The sequence below is a fragment of the Antrostomus carolinensis genome, unplaced genomic scaffold, assembly GCF_000700745.2.
Source record: "Antrostomus carolinensis isolate BGI_N321 unplaced genomic scaffold, ASM70074v2 scaffold32412, whole genome shotgun sequence".
In the NCBI taxonomy this organism is placed as follows: domain Eukaryota; kingdom Metazoa; phylum Chordata; class Aves; order Caprimulgiformes; family Caprimulgidae; genus Antrostomus; species Antrostomus carolinensis.
In genome coordinates, this window is record NW_010299560.1 from 536 (window position 1) to 17,610 (window position 17,075).

Sequence of the window (17,075 nt, forward strand, 5' to 3'; positions counted from 1 at the left end):
CTCTCTGTTCAGGGAATGGCTTGAAGGTATCGACAGAATTTAACAGAATTTTAATGTACATGATTGGTATCGTAGCTAAATCCTGAAAACAAAACTATAAACCAATGACTTAAGAAGAGCTTTGACTGTAAAAACAGAAAAGGAGATTGGAATTCATTCTTAAACCGTTTTTTTAATACATCAGATGGATGAGTAGGTTTAGATTAGATATTAGGAAGAAGTTGTTCACTGTGAGGGTGGTCAGACACTGGAACAGGTTGCCCAGAGAAGCTGTGGCTGCTCCTCCCTGGAAGTGTTCAAGGCCAGGCTGGATGAGGCTTTGAGCAACCTGGTCTAGTGGAAGGTGTCCCTGCTGCTGGCAGGGGGGTTGGAACTGGATGAGCTTTAAGATCCCTCCCAACCCAAACCATTCTATGATTCTGATACCAATAAACTGGGCATTGGTACATTATACTCGATATGGCAACATATGTTTCAAGTTGAACTCTTAAATTTCTTTCCTATGGCATAAAAATATTTAACTATGAAAGAGAATGGGGGTTCAGACCAATACAAAATCTGATCTCCCTTCAGAGCCGTATCTGCGTAGTTCTTAGTGCTGCCTTCCTCTGCTCCTGGGAGTTGGGGAAAGTGAGGTGCTGTGCTAGTCGCTTGGGATGACCTGGGTATGACACACACCTTCCCGCTGTATCAAACCTGGTAATTCCTCTCTGCAAGATGTGGGGCAGGAGTGTAAACACTGATCTCTCACCTCCCAGATAAGTGATCTGCTCAGCCAGGCTAGATGATAGTCTGAATGGCGTTCAATTAATTAAATATTCATTAGAATAAATAAGGCAGTCCCAGGCTTCCTCTGCTCAGATAAGCACATGAACAGTTTGCTTGTGGACTCAAATGCTGTCTCTGCTCTACCCAGTATGTTTCATTTTCAACATCTCTTTTAGTCACTGAATCCATTAAGTTTTGCTGATGAAAACTAATTTCTTGCTGAAGTGTTTTGCTGGATTAGACTTTAAAGACAAAAGAGGGTGTAGTTCAGATCAGGCTTTGTGTGGGTTGCAGTTTCAATGGTGGAGAGGGAAGGTGCTTAATGAAGATTATTAGGAAGTTATTAAAGAAGAAAACAGTAGCAAAGGGGGAAGTCAGCGGGGAGTAGACGGAAGCTGGATTCTTGGTGCTGAATGGGAGTTGTCAGAAGTGCTGGGAAGAGCATAGGGAGTTTCCAGAGAGTTTCGACATGAAGAAGTATAGTTGTTTTTGGATTCAGATGCTCTTTGAGCAGATCACGTAGAGCTGCATCAACTGAGTAACGTAAGGACACCCACCTCACGTTGATGTTTCTACTTAACACTGGAGTTTTCAGTTAGTGGCAGCCTCCAGCTGTAGTTTAAGCTGCTTACTGTTGATAAGGTAAAGGACTGTCTTTGAGCAATGTTTAATTTACTCCTGCAGAGCTTTTGTAGATTAATGATAACAAACATCTACATCACTGTTGATAGGCTGTCTTATTATTTAGTCATGGTTGGTGTGTTCTGTTGCGTTTATATTCGCTTCTAATAAGCCAGAGGGAGGGAAAATTTGAAACTGGCGTGTGCAGATAGTACGTGTGATTGTATTTTCTGTGGTTCAGGATTCAGTCTTCTTTACTTTTTTGATCTAACTTTGTTTTACCCTTGATGTAGAAGCCAAATGCTGCTCCCAGCCATGGCAAGCTTCACCTGGAATAATTCATGGCAAATTTTGCTCCTGTCTGCTTGATCTAAATGGAGAATGCTGTTTTGAATAAATTCTCCTCCAGCACGGCTTACACGTATGAACCATTTCACTGTGGTCATGAAAAAATGATTTACGAATGTCACACACAAGATGTCTGCGCTCAGGGCAGAGGGCAAGATCCCGAAAGCCGTGGTAGGAGTTGTCTGTCCACGTGAGACCTTTTGTGAGGAACATCTTTCCGTGGCTGGGCTGGGTTCTGTGAAGTGCTCTCGCCTCCCACTGTGACAGTGGTAGAATATTAACCAGCTCGTACGGTTTGTCTGTATTGTTGGAAACAGCCCTGCCATTTCCGTATTTCAGCTGCCAAATGTAACTCATAAATGCTGATTAGATGACTGAATGGTTTGTAATTAACATGCCAGTATGTTATGGACAATAGGTTTTGCCACAGATGAAATTCTCACCTTAATCGCTGGTTTGTCTGAAGCAAAGGGAAACTTGTTGAAGTAAAAGTTAGTGTACTGAGTGGTTTTGCATAAAATTTGTTTGGATAAATCTATCAAATGCTTATTTTACAATTTAAAAATATTATTTAAAAATCTTAAAGATTAGAAAAAATCATTATGAGAGTGTTAGCATGTACCTTTTGAAATTATCCTTATAAATGAGCCCCAGAACGACGAGTCAGGTTGTTATAAACCCCAACCCCAGCCATGCCACTAAAATCCACAACAGCACTGCACTCTCCCTGATGAAATCCCACCTTCCCCTTCTTCCTCATGGTTACAGAGTGTTGCATCTCCAGAGAAGTGTAGGACATTCCAGAGAATAGCTGGAGCTATGTCCCTTGGGAATGATGGAGAAATGGAAATAGCCAGCAGTCAGTCACCTTCCACGGCGGGGTACCTCCTGCAGCACACCGCGCTGCCGAGGCTGGGAGAGGCATCTCCTCCTCGTGTGGGCAGCTGGGGCTGGCACAGAGTCACGGTGTTTCTGGCTTCTCGGGTCCCTCCCAGCCTCTGCAAGTCCAGCCTGCTTGGCTGGTGTTGGAGGAAGGGCAGGCAAATCCCTGTTTGTAAAGGAGTGAGGGAAATGTATCTGCATCAACCTTCTTTGGAAACGAGAGAGTTTGGGTATGTTAAAAATAAGCACAATTTTATCCAAACAAAACATTTTTAGGTTCTGCATATGAGTAGACCGTCCTTTTGAATATTATAAAGTATATTTTAACTTAAAATGCTCTGGTCTTCTCAGTTCTGAGTGTATTCTGCTGAGAACACACGGGTAACTAGATAAAACACTTTTACAGGGTATCCTCTCTAGACTGGACAGCAGGAGTTACATCCTCCACAGCCCTGTGGCAGTGTGATGTAGTTCAGGCAGGTTTGTCCAGCTTTTCAGTAAACTGAAAATGTGTCTTTTAATTTCAGACACAATGCTCGTCTTGTTTCCGTGTGCTGTACAACGGGAGCCGGCTCTGTAAGAACAATTCCAGCTGTGCCCTGGCACCCGGATTGTCACGGGACAGACCGAGGGCTCCGCGCGGAGCTGGGAGCTGCCTCGCCTGGGTCAGGGGAGGTCCTGGGAGCCAGGGCTGTGCAACTGCTGTGCAACAATGCCAATGGGCATTTGCTTTTTAAGTATTTTCCTTTTTAGTTTGAATTCTGTAGGTGTCAGTGATGTAGGAATCGGGCTGTGTGTTCTAGACCTCCGTACTGGCTCTTTTCGGTGTCAGGTTCTGTTGCCGTCGGTGGGTTCCCTTCCTCGACGTCCCTGCCTCACGTACACAGCGTGTGCGAGGAGGAGGAATCAGCTTTCTAAGGTTTCTGCAGCACTGACAGTTCTGAGATTTCTTAATTAGTGTGATTGCAGCTAAAACAGTTTCTTTTCTACTTTGATTTCTCTTTCCTGGTGCTGTTATGATTCACTCTTGGGAGATTTGGAAAACCGCTTCAGGCTTCCTAAACTTATGCAACAGTTCACAACTGGGAAATCTGACCTACTTCAGAGCTGCTCTTAGCCAGCAAGGAATGTCCCCGAGACTGAACTGCAGCAACATAAACTTCCCAAGCACTGCCCACGGGCTCAGGGAAGAAATAATTTGTTATGAAAATTGTAGATTAGTACTGCGAGGAAGAATAGAGAGCGTGCTGTAAACTAACAGATTGCGTTATTCATAGATTAGACTCAGTGGGAATTGTGCTTGCTTGAATAAAAAATTGGACGTGGAGACTTGAAGTGATGTGTACGACTTGTTGTAACTAGTGGTGGTCCTCAAAATGGGAGACAGCGTCCGAAATGGGTGGTAGACAGTGCTGGGAAAAAGAAGTGAAAGAATCTGTTTGAAAACGAACAAACCCGCCGCCGTTTATGGGTTTCTGTAATTTAAAAAGGCGTATTTCATTTTTCATTCAAGAATGTGCAGATATCCCACGTGGGCGTCTCTTTTTCCACAGGTGTCAATTAGGGAGTTTTGTGACCGTGTTTTGACAGAGCTGCCGCGCGTGGTGCTTTGGGTGTGACCTGATGGGGTTTGCTGGCAGTTCCTCTGCCCCTTTCGGTTTGGTGTTTAAGCAAAATACCTTCCCTTGGTGAAACGAAAAGTGGTTTAGATGCACGTTCATTTACACCAGCTGACCTCACTGTGGAAGGTGGGAGACTATAAGTAAGAGACAGTGTCTGTGGAGTGGGGACCTGGGGTCTCTGAAGTCCAGTGCGTCAGCTTTGATTTGTTTCCTGGTCTGTTGGCACTTACAGAAAATAGGGGCTACTTCCCTCAGACGTGCAAAGAGGTGATTGAGAAAAAACAAACTCTTAACAGTCCAGATTGCGTCCTGCCACACCAGCTGTGGTCATCTCCTTTGGGGTGAAAGGCCTTAAAACATCTCTCTGTGATTTCAGCCAGTGGATCTCAGTGTGTTTATAGCTGACGACGTACTCAGATTAATGTGGGGATCCACGTGAGCCTGAGCTCCGAGCGTAAAAGGTTTTAAAGTGCACTAATCACTGAAATGTTACTTTATTTTCTTCCTTGCAGGGCACTGTTCGAAGGATTATTATCGAGAATCCTGATCAGGTAGGAAGACTGTCTAGTGCTGGAGTTCTGCCTGTGTAACTCTCCCACCCCTAATTATCCCGATTCGGTGAGGTGCTCAGCTGCCTCCGTCAGGGACGCTAAATACGAGTCACTTTCTTTCCAAACAGACACACACTCAGACGTACACACCTTAAAGAACTATTGCAAAGTATCCGCGGCTTCAAATTCAACTTTTTAAGTCAGAATTAGTCTAATTCAGAATTTGCTGTTTGACAACATTTACAAATGTTTTTATTAAAATGTTTTACAGGAGCCGTTATCCCCATTTCTTAGAGGTGGGAATTTCTGTCCTGGAAATAATGTCATCTATGAAAAAACAATAAGGAAATATGAGCTATTAAATCCCCACCAAGTAAGTTCGTTGTTTATATTCTGTATTCCCCAAAAAACCCCAAAATTGAGATGGCAGCAGGAAAGCAACGTTCCTGGGTGGGTTTTGGGGTTTTTTTTTTTCAGTTGGGAATTACTGCCAAGGTGAGAACTGCCTCGTTGAGGAGTAGGATACATTCCCAAAGTAAATGAACATTTCTGTGTGTAAGGGGAGCAGAAGTTGGAATATTTGCTATATTTGTATGAAGAATTTGTTATTTCAGATTAATAATGAAAACTGCTGTTGTATCTCTAGCACTGTCAGTCTCTGTCTGAATACTGACAGAATTAGTTTCTTGCAGTAGCTCCACAACAGAACAACCAATACAAATTTTTACACAAAATGAAAAGACAGATTTTAACTTTAATTTTTCCTTTTTTTTTTTTTACTCATTCTTGAAAAAATATTACTGGTAAAGCTGTCTGAAATTTTATCTTAAATTGGTGCTTTGTCAATAGCAAAAATACTATTTCTGGTTTTTTATTGCTCTGAAACAGTGATATTTTTAACAGGAAAAATTTTGAAGTTAAAGTTGTTTCTGAGTGATTAATCCTGTCTGTTTGGGTTTTTTGTTTGTTTTCTTAATGGAAGTTTTCATTCCATTCTGGATTTCAGATAAATCAGGTGTGATATCCATACCCTGAAGTGGAAAGCAAAGAACTTTGAGCTAATGGAATCTGGAATTGCTGAGAGCATTCAGAGAGGAAAATGTCTTGAGCCATTTCCTGGGCTGAATTTTTTCCTAACTGAAATAACAAAAACCGAGTTCAACTGCAGCTCTTTTTTATTTCTCAAATACTTAATGAAACAGGATATACATGTGTTTAAAATTGAATAATGGAGATCCCCAGTGCCTGAGAATGTCAAGAGTAACCACATAATGAAACATACACCTCGGGAAAGCTGTATCTTCTGTGCTTTCTGTTTGCAGCTACTCAAATTTGGGAATTACAGCCTTGCAGTATGAAAGTGTGAGGCAAACTCATGTTCAGTTAGGGAAAAAAGCAATTTTAGGATTATTAAAATATCTGAAATGTCATCAGTCTTTCCATGCACAACCACGTTTCATTCATTTCTATATTCCTGTTAAGCTCCCATCTCCTGAAGGTGTGTCCAGCACCTTAAAAAGGTCAATTCTTGTTTCTAGGAGAAGCAGTACCAGTTTTCCCACCACTGCCAGATTCCCCAGCAAGCCGATCAGTGCCACGCTGCCCCGCAGTCCGAGCAGTCCCAGGTCACTCACCAGTGCCAGCAGACACAGACCAGCAGCCCCTGTGAAATAACTCCAGTCTGTGTGAGCAACGACTGCAGAGGAAATACAGTCAGGAGGGTGACGGTTCAGCCCTGTGAACCGGTGAGAGTCACTTGCTGAATGGCTTTTGTGTTGTTTTTTCCTTTATCTGGGAGGGTTCCCCATTGATTGAGTCAGGCTTCATCTGGGAGTCTTTGTGCAACAAAGATTGAGTCCTGTGAGGCTCATGTCTCTAGTTTGGGAGAAAAGAGACATTTCTTTTCTGCATCCAGTTCTGGAGCCCCCAGCACAAGAGGGACATGGATCTGTTAGAACAGGTCCAGAAGAGGGCCACGAGGATGATCTGAGGGCTGGAACACCTCTCCTATGAAGACAGGCTGAAAGAGCTGGGGCTGTTCAGCCTGGAAAAGAGAAGGCTTAGGGGAGATCTTATAGCGGCCTCCCAGTACCTGAAGGGGGCCTATAAGAAAGCTGGGGAGGGACTTTTCGTTAGGGCAGTTAATGACAGAACTAGGGGGAATGGCTTTAAACTGAAAGAGGGGAGGTTTAGATTAGATATTAGGAAGAAGTTCTTCACTGTGAGGGTGGTCAGACACTGGAACAGGTTGCCCAAAGAGGTTGTAGATGCCCCCTCCCTGGAAGTGTTTAAGACCAGGTTGGATGAGGCTTTGAGTAACCTGATCTAGTGTAAGGTGTCCCTGCTCATGGCAGGGGGGTTGGAACTGGATGATCTTTAAGGTCCCTTCCAACCCAAACCATTCTATGATTCTATGATTCTTTATAAACCAGACCTGCAGCAATTCAGGATTGCTTTCTATCTAAACTGATCAATACGGATTTCAAATATATTTCTATTTGATTGCAAGTATTTGACGTAGATCCACTGGAAGCACAGAGCTGGCTTCCTTCGCCTGTCATTTTGCAGCAGGTGGAAAGTTGTGGTTTGTAAGGGCTGCAGGAGGCTTTGCTAGACGTGTAGGCTGTTAGGTCAGCTGTGGGAGGGAGTGTAACAGTCCTGCCTGTTCATCTATTTAGGGTACAGTGGCAGGACAAACATACCTGTGACCTCAGTGTTAGTGCTACGTGGAATCTTCCACAGCCAGACGCCCCATAAACCAGCTGAGGTGAACTCCATTTGGGCTGCTGTTTAAATTCTTGTTATTGTTCAGAAACATAAACATTTTAACTTCAGCTGAGGTGTTTTAAGGTCTTTTTGGACTTAAAAAAGGAGGAGGCTTCTGTCAGTGCCCTACTCTAAGAACTTCTCAGCTCAGCCACTGGATACTCCAGTGCAAAGGCACTGAGTGGGGCAGTACCAGTACCATGTGTGCACTGGGGAATCTCCCACCCAGCTGGTTTTATCTGGGCGCTGCCCACAGGTGTTACCCACTGTAGCTACCACAGTGGGCATTACTGAAAGCTTACCTAATTCTCAACAGTTTCCATATCAGAATAATGATGATGGCATTGCTGTAGAAGACAGTACTTTGTGTCTTTCTTGTTGTTGTAAATGAAGTAATTTATTTCTGTCTGGTTTAATGAAAACCAGAATACATGGGAAATTCAGTACCAAGGAAAAGAACAGTTTAAACAAATTGCAAATTACTAAGAGCAACCAAACCCAAATCCATCGTACTTGTAGCATTCTCGTGTTCAGCTTTTGTCCTGAAGAAGGGAGCTCAATTACGATCTTCTTGGGTATCCTCTGCCAGGTGAATTGCTCTCAGGAAAATAACAACCAGCTGGACTGCCGCTACTTCGGTGAGCTGCTGGCTGAACTGAACCGCAAGACCAACGACTTGTACAGTTGTTTACTGCAGCACGTGGAAAAGATCGGAGGAAGGTACCGGTACCGTACCTGTGCTGTCACTCTGGCACTCCAGACACCCCCACGCTGCAGCTCACACAGCAGCGGTGCTTGCAAGCTGCCTTCTTTCTTTCTTTCCCTGACAGCTACAATTGTCTGTGTATTTCACACATTAATCTAATCTGCTGAGTACTGAGGACATAAAAATCTGTAAGCCAAGTGAATTTATTGAATTTGATGCTTTTTCAAATTGTTTAGACTCATCTGCAATAAGAATTACGTATCCCACGCCTGTTTGCACATAGAACAAACAAGTGTACTCACAGTGTGCTAGGACATAAATTTAATGACACAATTCTATTACTGTGCCCTGAAGAAACAGCTCAGATGTCCAAACTGGCATTTCCTTTCCTCTGTCATGGTGTTAGGGATTGAAGATGGCCATCGTGAGGCATAAAGCTCAGTATCTACATACACATTAATGTCAAGCATGTATCCTGCAGAGCCCTAGATTGGCTTTGAAAAGAAATGTCGAATCCCAGCAGCCAGTCATCTGAGCCTCCACAATGTTTTTCCCTTTCCCTCACCATCACCATTAATTTACTCTTCCCCCTCACTCCCAGTCTCGTTTCTTCCAAGTTCACTGAAATAAGAAACGTGGTCCCACAGCAGAGGAAAGGAGGAATTAAAGCATCACAAAAAACCTGACACTGCTAAGTAAACACTTGAGGCGTGTCACTGTGTTACACCATAATTCTGGGTAACCCATGGCCCGGCCAATTAGGAATATAATTGGGTTAACCAAGCATAATTGGGACAGCTGCCCAAAGAAAGGGAGACAGTCAGCCTGTGCTAACTGGAATGCTGTGGCTGTTCCAGTCTCCTCAGATACTTCTGTTAAATACGGAGTCACATTTAACGACTCGTGCTGCCTCGCACCTTAAGAGGAAGGCAACAGCTCTTGATCTGATAAAGACCCTTCCTTGCTCTGCATTTTAACAATAATCTTTTTATAGCTGTGAATGTGGATGTGAATCCTTAGTTCTGAACAAGCTTTGTGTTAATTGATCCCTTTGATTTTGTCTGTTTTCCAGGAACTATGACATTGAATTTACGAGTCAGGTAAGCATCAGGCACGCTCTCAGCAAGCTGTTCCCTGGCATGTAGTGACAATAACAGTGGTGTGGGCTTCAAGCAGATGAAGCCAAGCCAGCTGAAATGAGGGATGCTGGTCTTTGTTAGTTAATGATTCCTGCTTGTTAATAACATTCAGAGTCTGAAAGCTACTGCTAGGCATATATTTGCAAATGTGGTAATAATGGAAAGGAAACATCTATAATTTGCATTATTCCAGCATGAGAGTCAAATTTTAAAAGTCTTCCCTGTTGTGCCAATAATGGTTTCATTGTAAAACAAACTTACACAGTTTTATGTATTTTCGCTCTGCGTTTTCTGCAAAGGATCTTTCACTGTCTTGCAATAAAGCTGCTGTTCAGCCAGACGTGCTGCCCCGCGCTGCAGAAGTGAGGAATAATTCCCCTCACAGCTATGAGGGACCCAAGCTGGCAGGACACACTTCCCACTGCTCAGGAAGGTCCCTGCTGTGAGCTGGGCCAGGGCAGAATCATTCAGCACCTCTCTCATTTTTAAGGCACTGTGTATATGGCAGCAATGTTTGTCTGGGATTAGGCGACATGAAGCAGTGCCAGTAATCACTGCCAGCATCTCCTGGGACAGGCTGGTCGTCTTTTCTTTACTGACCGTCTGTTTTTTCATTAGAAACAAGAGATTGGCTATATCATTAACTGCTGGGATTTGCTTTAGCATGAGCTGTTTTCTTGAGAGAGGATTGTTTTGAATACTGCTTTTAAAATGAATGTTAAACTCAGTGATTTGAATGTACGCTTGATGTATCGCTTCATCTGCGTCTTTATGTGCCACACACACATACGTGAGACTTTGGAAGTTTTCTGGATGCACTTTGATCTCTTTTCATTCTTATTTGCCTTGTACTAAGTGTGTTTTTCATAGTAGAGCTGTATAACTTATCAAGAAACCACATTATGATCAGGCAAAATTCTTAATCAGGATGTCTCCCCTTCCCTTCTTTGCTTAGACTGAAGATATTGAAGATTTAATTCCTAAAGGACTGTCTGAGGCAACAAAGCAGCAGATTCGTTATCTCCTCCAGGTACGTGAGTGGGGTGAGGGGGTGTGTGGAAGTCTATAGTAACTTGAAACAGAACATACTTCATTCTGTGTTCTGCTGACTCCATTTTTTCTAGTGTAAAGGGGATGGGATCATGCAAGTGACTCCAAGTGACACGTTGTGGTAGTTGGTTCCAGAGATTATTCGTGTATTGTAACTGAGCTTTAACTGGCGCTTTCTTGCAGGGAAACCACCTTTGCCTTTTGACCCACCTGGGCTTCTGGCCAGTTACAGGAGAGCACAGATCATTCATCTTCACTTTAAAAGCTAAAGGCCAAGAGTAGGCACTTTCCTGAATGTTGACTCTGGATGTCACTGACCAACTACTCACAGAACGCTCGTAACTCAGGTCTCACCTTTTACAAACGTTCTAGTTAAAAGCCTCCAACACAGCACTAAGTCCTGAGGCCTGTTCATGACACTCAGTAACAAAACCTCACCATTTCTGTTTGGGTTCCATTTACAAAGGCTTTTGTGTTTCTCCTGATCTGGTTCTTTAGCTGCCTGATCATCTCAACCTGCCTTTTCCATCCCCAGCCAGATGGGTTTGGCTGTAAGGCGGGCAGACATGAGTGCAAGGTTCTGATAATGCTGTTCACTGTAATACTCTGCAGTGTGTTTTTCAGAAAAACATCTGACCTCTTTATGAAGTGCTTGAAGGTAGCAGATTGGAATTGGCCCTGCCTTTGTGTTCTTTCAAAATCATTTTTCTGCCTTCAAATATTAGAGATGCATCATAAAATGCCACAGCTTCTGTTTTAATGTGAATCAATACACAGCTGTTAGCATGCATTAAAGGAGCAGCGTGAGGCTGTTGTGCCTGACTGCCTTTTTCACCCAGCTGACTTTAATCTTTGGGATCTTTTTCCTTTTAAAGGGAGGAGTTGGTTGTATGTCTGCTTTTTTTTTTTAATTTAAATTTTTTAAAATTTTAATTAAATTCTCTTGCCCTTGGGCTGAAAGCATGCTTTGCCAGATCTCAAAGATGATGACTCATTCCTCTGTGGCTTCTCAGGTAGGGTAGTTATGTCTTTGTATCAGGGTAAGTCACAAAACTCTGAACACTCAAAAAATGAATCTGCAATATTAACACATTTATTTTTTCCTTTGTTGGTGTACAAATGCAGTTCTTTTTACTCTCTTGTTCCTTCCATTTAAAAAAATGTCATCCTGTGTTACAAGGCAATAACTAAAAAATTATGCCATTGGCAGAACAAAGTGCGTGACAGTGTGTTTCTCTGTAGAAACCGTGGGCCCTTGAAGAGCAGCGTGCAGTAGTTCTAACAGCAGAAGTTATTTTCAGCTTGTACCAGTTTTCTGCTCTACCCACTGTCAAGCACATTGTAAACAAAACACACTAATTAATCGGAAACATTGATTTTCATTTTTTCCCTCTTCTAGATGAGAGTGACATCAGATAAGTCTTTGAGACTTGTGCTTTCCACTTTCAAAAATTTACGTGAAGAGCTTTGCCACTTGCAGGATGACCTGGGGGTAAGGAGTGTTCTTCAGTTCCCAGTTGCTCAGTTTTACCTGTCGGGAGGAGTCTGTGAAGATGAAATGTAAATTGTGCAGTCCAGGGGCTTTAGTGGGAGTGACTGGTTTACTAATGCAGGACTCGTACAGGGGATGAGGTGATTCCTTCCTAGCAGCGCTTTAAAGTGTTCAATTTGTTGAAGCCTAAAAAAGCAAAAATACTTTCAAAGGAAGGGAAGACCCCGCTGAGAGAAATGAGGTGAAAAGCTCTGGACTGGTGCACACGATGCACAGATTCCTACCGTGGTGTAAATCCTGTGGATGACTCGTAACGCGCACAAGGAGCGTACGTACGCCCGGTGCCCATTCACCAGCGCTGCTCCAGGAACTGGGAGGCCTCCGTCCCACGCACTCCCAACAGAGCTGCATTTCCTGCTTCAGGGGAAAGCTGGTGGCAGCTGGTGGCTTTAGCAGCTCCAGCAGTTCTCTGGGCAGCCCAGTTTGGACGCTGGAGCTCTTTGGCTGCCGGCACAGACAGGAGCCAACTGCTGTCAGGAAAGCAGACACATTTTCCACAGCGCCGCTGGGAACGTGGCAGCGCTCTCCTGTCAAATGCAGAGTTTAGGGAGTGGAGAGGGAGTTTGAATGTGAACTTTAACACAGAGCAAGAAGCCCCTGCACTGAAGTGGTCTAAAGTTTGGGATTTTTGGTTGGTTTCTGTTTAGTAACTATGAATAATTCTTTCTGGGACAGACTGAAAGAGCAGTGTCCAGGCTCCCAGTGCTTACCACACACCACAGCCCATGATGGGCAACTGTGTGCTATGTGGTTAAAAAAACCCCATCATTAAGAAAACTGAGTATTTTCTCAGTTCCAAAACATCACTTACTGATTACTCAGTAATGCTGCACTCTGAATATGGGGAAAGGTCACTAAAAAACTGCAGCTATTGACTGTAAACCCCTTTTGTCTTACAGAAGTTAGAAATGGACACAGTCTTACTGAAGAAGGATTTGGCTTTTAAAGATTCTCAAGTAAAAGAATATGAAACGATGTTGGCTTCTCTGAGAGAGAATAATCGTCAGCAGCAGGTAAAGCTAAAAACATCTTTTCAGGGTAATTACAATCAGCCAAAAACGCTCCAGGACGCTGACTTCTGACTACTCTGAGTAACCAGCTGCTGCCTGGTGCACATGTGTGTATGTGTGTGATGCTGTTAATTACTGAAGGAACATTATGCATTGATTCCACTTCTGTGCTTTCCAGCAAGGACTCAGAGAGAGCACTGCAAAATGCCGCTCTCTGGAAGAACAGCTCCTCTCGCTTCGGCTCAGCGAGGGAGAGAAGGATTGTCAGCTGAAGGAACTGGAGTACGGCAAGCGTGCCTTGGAGCAAGAGATCCAGAGCCTGAGACTGCAGGTAAGAGGCTCGTGTGTTCTGTTATTCGCAGGTACAGATGCATTAACGTGTGACAATTAACAATAAAAATTCTCTTTTTAAAATGATAAAATATTTAATTTTCTGTAGAGCTGCTCTAATCCAACACTACAGACCACCACAGATGAACTCTCCAGCCGTTACGTAGAGATGATCAATAACCTGAGAGAGGATAAAGATCGTGAGATCCGCAGCCTTAGGGTGAGTTGTTTAACTTGGCACGTGTGTATTCCTCACCTCGCGTCACTGCACGTCATCAATCAGCTGCTTTTTAAATTAAGGAACAGAAAAGATCTACTGTATGTACTTTTTCAGGTATCTTTAGGTTCTGCAATTAATTTATAGATAAACACTAATGATGGCTCAGAAACTCTTACGATAGAACATAAAGCTGGGGTTTGAAAAAAACCCAACCCAACTCCTTAGATGTAGGAATCAGAGATGAAGCAGATAGTGATCTTTCCTAAAGGGATATTGTGTGTGTCCTGATAAAGTAAGAAACAAGCCAAAAGATACCCAACAGCAACCACAAATAAATCCCAGACGAAGCTGCATGTGGGGAACATCTCTCATGTGAATCGCTGTAGCAGTATTTTACCACCCTGGAAACCCAATTCGACTTGTTCAGTGTTGTGTATTGAGTTACAAAACTATTACATTGGTACTGGGACGAATTCAGTCCAGTTAGGACTTTCTGCATTTACTGTGCAGCTCAGCACTCTTATCTGAAATTCACTGGGTCTTTCTGTTAATGATTTTATTGAAAAAAATACACCCAGAGTCCTAGACAGAAACTGAAAGGTCACCTGCCTGGAGCACCAAACACCTGACGATTCCTTAACATCTGTTTATAGTCTCAGTTGTGCCAATTCCAGCAAGATATATCCAGGAGAGAAGGAAGTAACAGTGACTTGCAGATAAAGCTGAATGAACTGACATCGATGCTGGAGGAGAAAGATGCTTTTATTAAACAACAGCAAGAGGTAAAAGAACACAACTTATCTTCTAAGAATTTTTGTATTTAAGCCTCCACTTACTGTGCAGGTGGGAACTAGGAAGTCACTGGTACTCTCCTGGCTCAGCAGTCAGGATTGTGTTGAACTGAACGCTATTCCTCTGCAGTCTTTTGGAAGGACAGACCTTTTCAGACTGCTCTTTGAGAGGAATCTCTGCAAATACGCTGTTGTGACTTTAGTGAACTAACACTTCGGAAAACATTATTTCACTTGAATGTTTACTTTTGGTTTTCTCAGGACCTCTTCAGATTGAAGCATGAGAAATTATCAGGCAGTCAGTCCCCTGGTGTCACAGCCATCATCACCAAGAAGTAATGTAGTTATTCACCTTTCTTAAAATATCTCATTTTGATTTTCCATTGTATAATCTCTACTAACCAACTTCTTGCCTCCTGAAAATGTCTTGACACTGCCTGGTGAACTTAGAGGGGAAAAGATCGAGAGAGGTTTTCCAGTCTGGGGAGGATTCAACACTTAGCATTGTAATTGCAACTGGAAGGGTGGCCAGCATGTTCAAGTGACATTTAAATGACCGTCCTGGCTTTTTAGTGAAAATCTTTGGGGATTAATGACTGGAAGGACTATGTGGTAAGGTCAGAGTTAGGAGTCTGGATACAGGGATGCAGATTTCAATTTACAGGTTTGCAATTCCTTTTACTACAGGTACAGGAACCAGTATCCTATTCTGGGTCTCTTGTCTGATGACTACAAGGTGACATCACCCGTCAATAAATCACAAACTATTGTAATTGAGAGGACTGGAGAAATATGGAAACACGTAAGTTTATGTACAGATTGCCTGTTCAGTCTCTGAAATTCCCAAGTATTCCATTTAACTTCAAAGAAAGTATTAGCCAGAATTGACAGCTGAGAGAAAGCCACAGCGTTAATTTAACGTGGCTGCAGAAAACAAAGTGACTGATTAAAGTCAAGGAACTGCACTGTCTATTGCAAGAAAGCAGTAATTGTTGGGTGGAGTATAAATACAATAACCTTTCCTTGTGTTCTCTGACACGTAACTACCTTTAACAAAACCAGGGGTGTTGCTGGAACTCCGGCCTCTCCCCTCTGCCAGGCAGCGCTGTCTGTGCCGGGGAGCTCGGCAGGTGGAACTCTGTCCGTGTTGTGCTCTGAGGTGAAGGAGTGTTCTGGGTGGGCAGCATTCCTCTGAGTCACTGGTATTAATGACTTCAAACTATTGCTAAAACACATTTAAGCTCCACATCCCTGAAGCTTACACGGAGAGGGCAGTGACTAACCCAGGAAATGCAGAAGAGCGGCGACTTTTAAAGGAATGATTAAAGTAAAAATAGAAGAGAGGACAGCAGAGCGATTCATGGTGCAGGGCACAGGGTAACGCTGCCAAGTGGGAATACAGGGGAGGCCTGAGACAGAGCAGCAGGGCCAGTTCCCAGCCCTCTGATCTCAACACTGGAACCTGACAATGCTCTCTGCAGACAGAGATGGCAGAGTGGCACAAATAAGTGTTAAGAGAGTAGCTTTGTGGGGGAACATGACCAAGAAAAAGACAATTCTGTCAGCAGCCTGAGTAGATGAAAGGTAAAACTTCTGGCCTGTTCTCAGAGGATATGTTACCTGGAGTAGGATTAAGAAAATACAAGGAGAGGTCACTGGCAAACAGCAGTTTGATTACTGAGCTCTCACACTCATCCAGTTGCATTGTAACCCAGTGAAATGTCAAGGAATTAAACAGTAATAAAGAAATTACAAAAATGAAGCCAAACTCCCTCCCTCTTAGTGTACCTGAACAGTTACTCATGCTTTCCATTATAAAAAAAATGGAAGAGATGAGTGCACTCTGCATCTGAAGAGATCAGTATCATTAAGTGAGAACTGTTTGTATTTTAAGTTTCCCAAGGTCTCTATCAATCGCTAGTGCAAGTTTCAGCTGGACAGAATTACCTCCCTGCAAGATAAACTTGATAAGTGTGAGAAGTGCCAAGTTCACTTTTACTCCAAGCTGCACAAGTACTTTTTCTGTGTTTATGTACTGCCAGCCAAATCTTTATATAATCTGCATTCATTATTCAATAGTAATGCTGATGGGTATCTGCAGAGAGGGTGGGTTTTATACTGAAAGTACATGATACAGTCTTCCAAGCAGCGATTACTTTATCATGCTCAGCCCTTTAGGATGCTCAACTGAAAGTACTTAAATGTTCCTATTAACATTGATCCTAGTTATATTAGTTAGAGGAAACCTTTAGGGTAGCAATTTTATCATACCTATTACATAGGTATCTGGTAACTTCCTGTCCTTGGTTGTTTGCCTAAGTACAAAAAAAGCTCTTGTCCTTGGTTTTGTGTTCACAGGCGACAGTGAAGCATCTGCCCCTGGCTGAACAAAACCATTTACATGATGGGCCTCCGACCTGGCCAGTACTGGCCCCTGTACTGGCTGAGCGTTTGTTAAGGAGGGAAGGCTCAGTGGCCACTTGGGACACTTTGAAAGTCATAGAAAACAAATACCCAATTAAATAAGATACACTTTATATGCCAGGCAGTTTTGGTTTATATACAGACATAAGACTGTGTATTTTCTTCTAACAAGCTGCTTGTTTGTTTCAGGAATGAAAGAAATCCCTAAGCCATCAGAGCTGCTCAAAGGAGTTCATGACTACTCAAACTGCTTTACTTTCTGCTACTGTGCATCTGAAAAAGGTTCAGTCTGAGA

General features: G+C 43.1%; 1 protein-coding gene across 1 annotated transcript; it reads left to right on the forward strand.

Moving 5' to 3' along the window:
* Positions 1 to 2,139: 2,139 nt before the first annotated feature.
* On the forward strand, positions 2,140 to 15,678 carry POF1B (POF1B actin binding protein). Its single transcript, XM_029083712.1, has 17 exons — positions 2,140 to 2,222; positions 3,147 to 3,284; positions 3,373 to 3,538; positions 4,754 to 4,792; positions 5,064 to 5,165; positions 6,331 to 6,537; positions 8,163 to 8,278; positions 9,337 to 9,364; positions 10,359 to 10,433; positions 11,853 to 11,945; positions 12,905 to 13,018; positions 13,194 to 13,346; positions 13,455 to 13,565; positions 14,219 to 14,347; positions 14,618 to 14,691; positions 15,044 to 15,158; positions 15,598 to 15,678. Exons 1-17 carry the CDS (start codon positions 2,140 to 2,142, stop codon positions 15,676 to 15,678), a joined length of 1,824 nt encoding a protein of 607 aa, XP_028939545.1.
* The last annotated feature ends 1,397 nt before the right edge of the window (positions 15,679 to 17,075 follow it).

Bases quoted from the DNA above. Each gene is read 5' to 3' on its own strand.
- POF1B (XM_029083712.1), top strand. From the start codon at position 2,140: ATGTTATGGACAATAGGTTTTGCCACAGATGAAATTCTCACCTTAATC. The intron at 3,539-4,753 runs GTTTCTGCAGCA...TCTTCCTTGCAG, and splicing joins GGAGGAATCAGCTTTCTAAG to GGCACTGTTCGAAGGATTAT. The intron at 13,019-13,193 runs GTAAAGCTAAAA...TGTGCTTTCCAG, and splicing joins AGAATAATCGTCAGCAGCAG to CAAGGACTCAGAGAGAGCAC.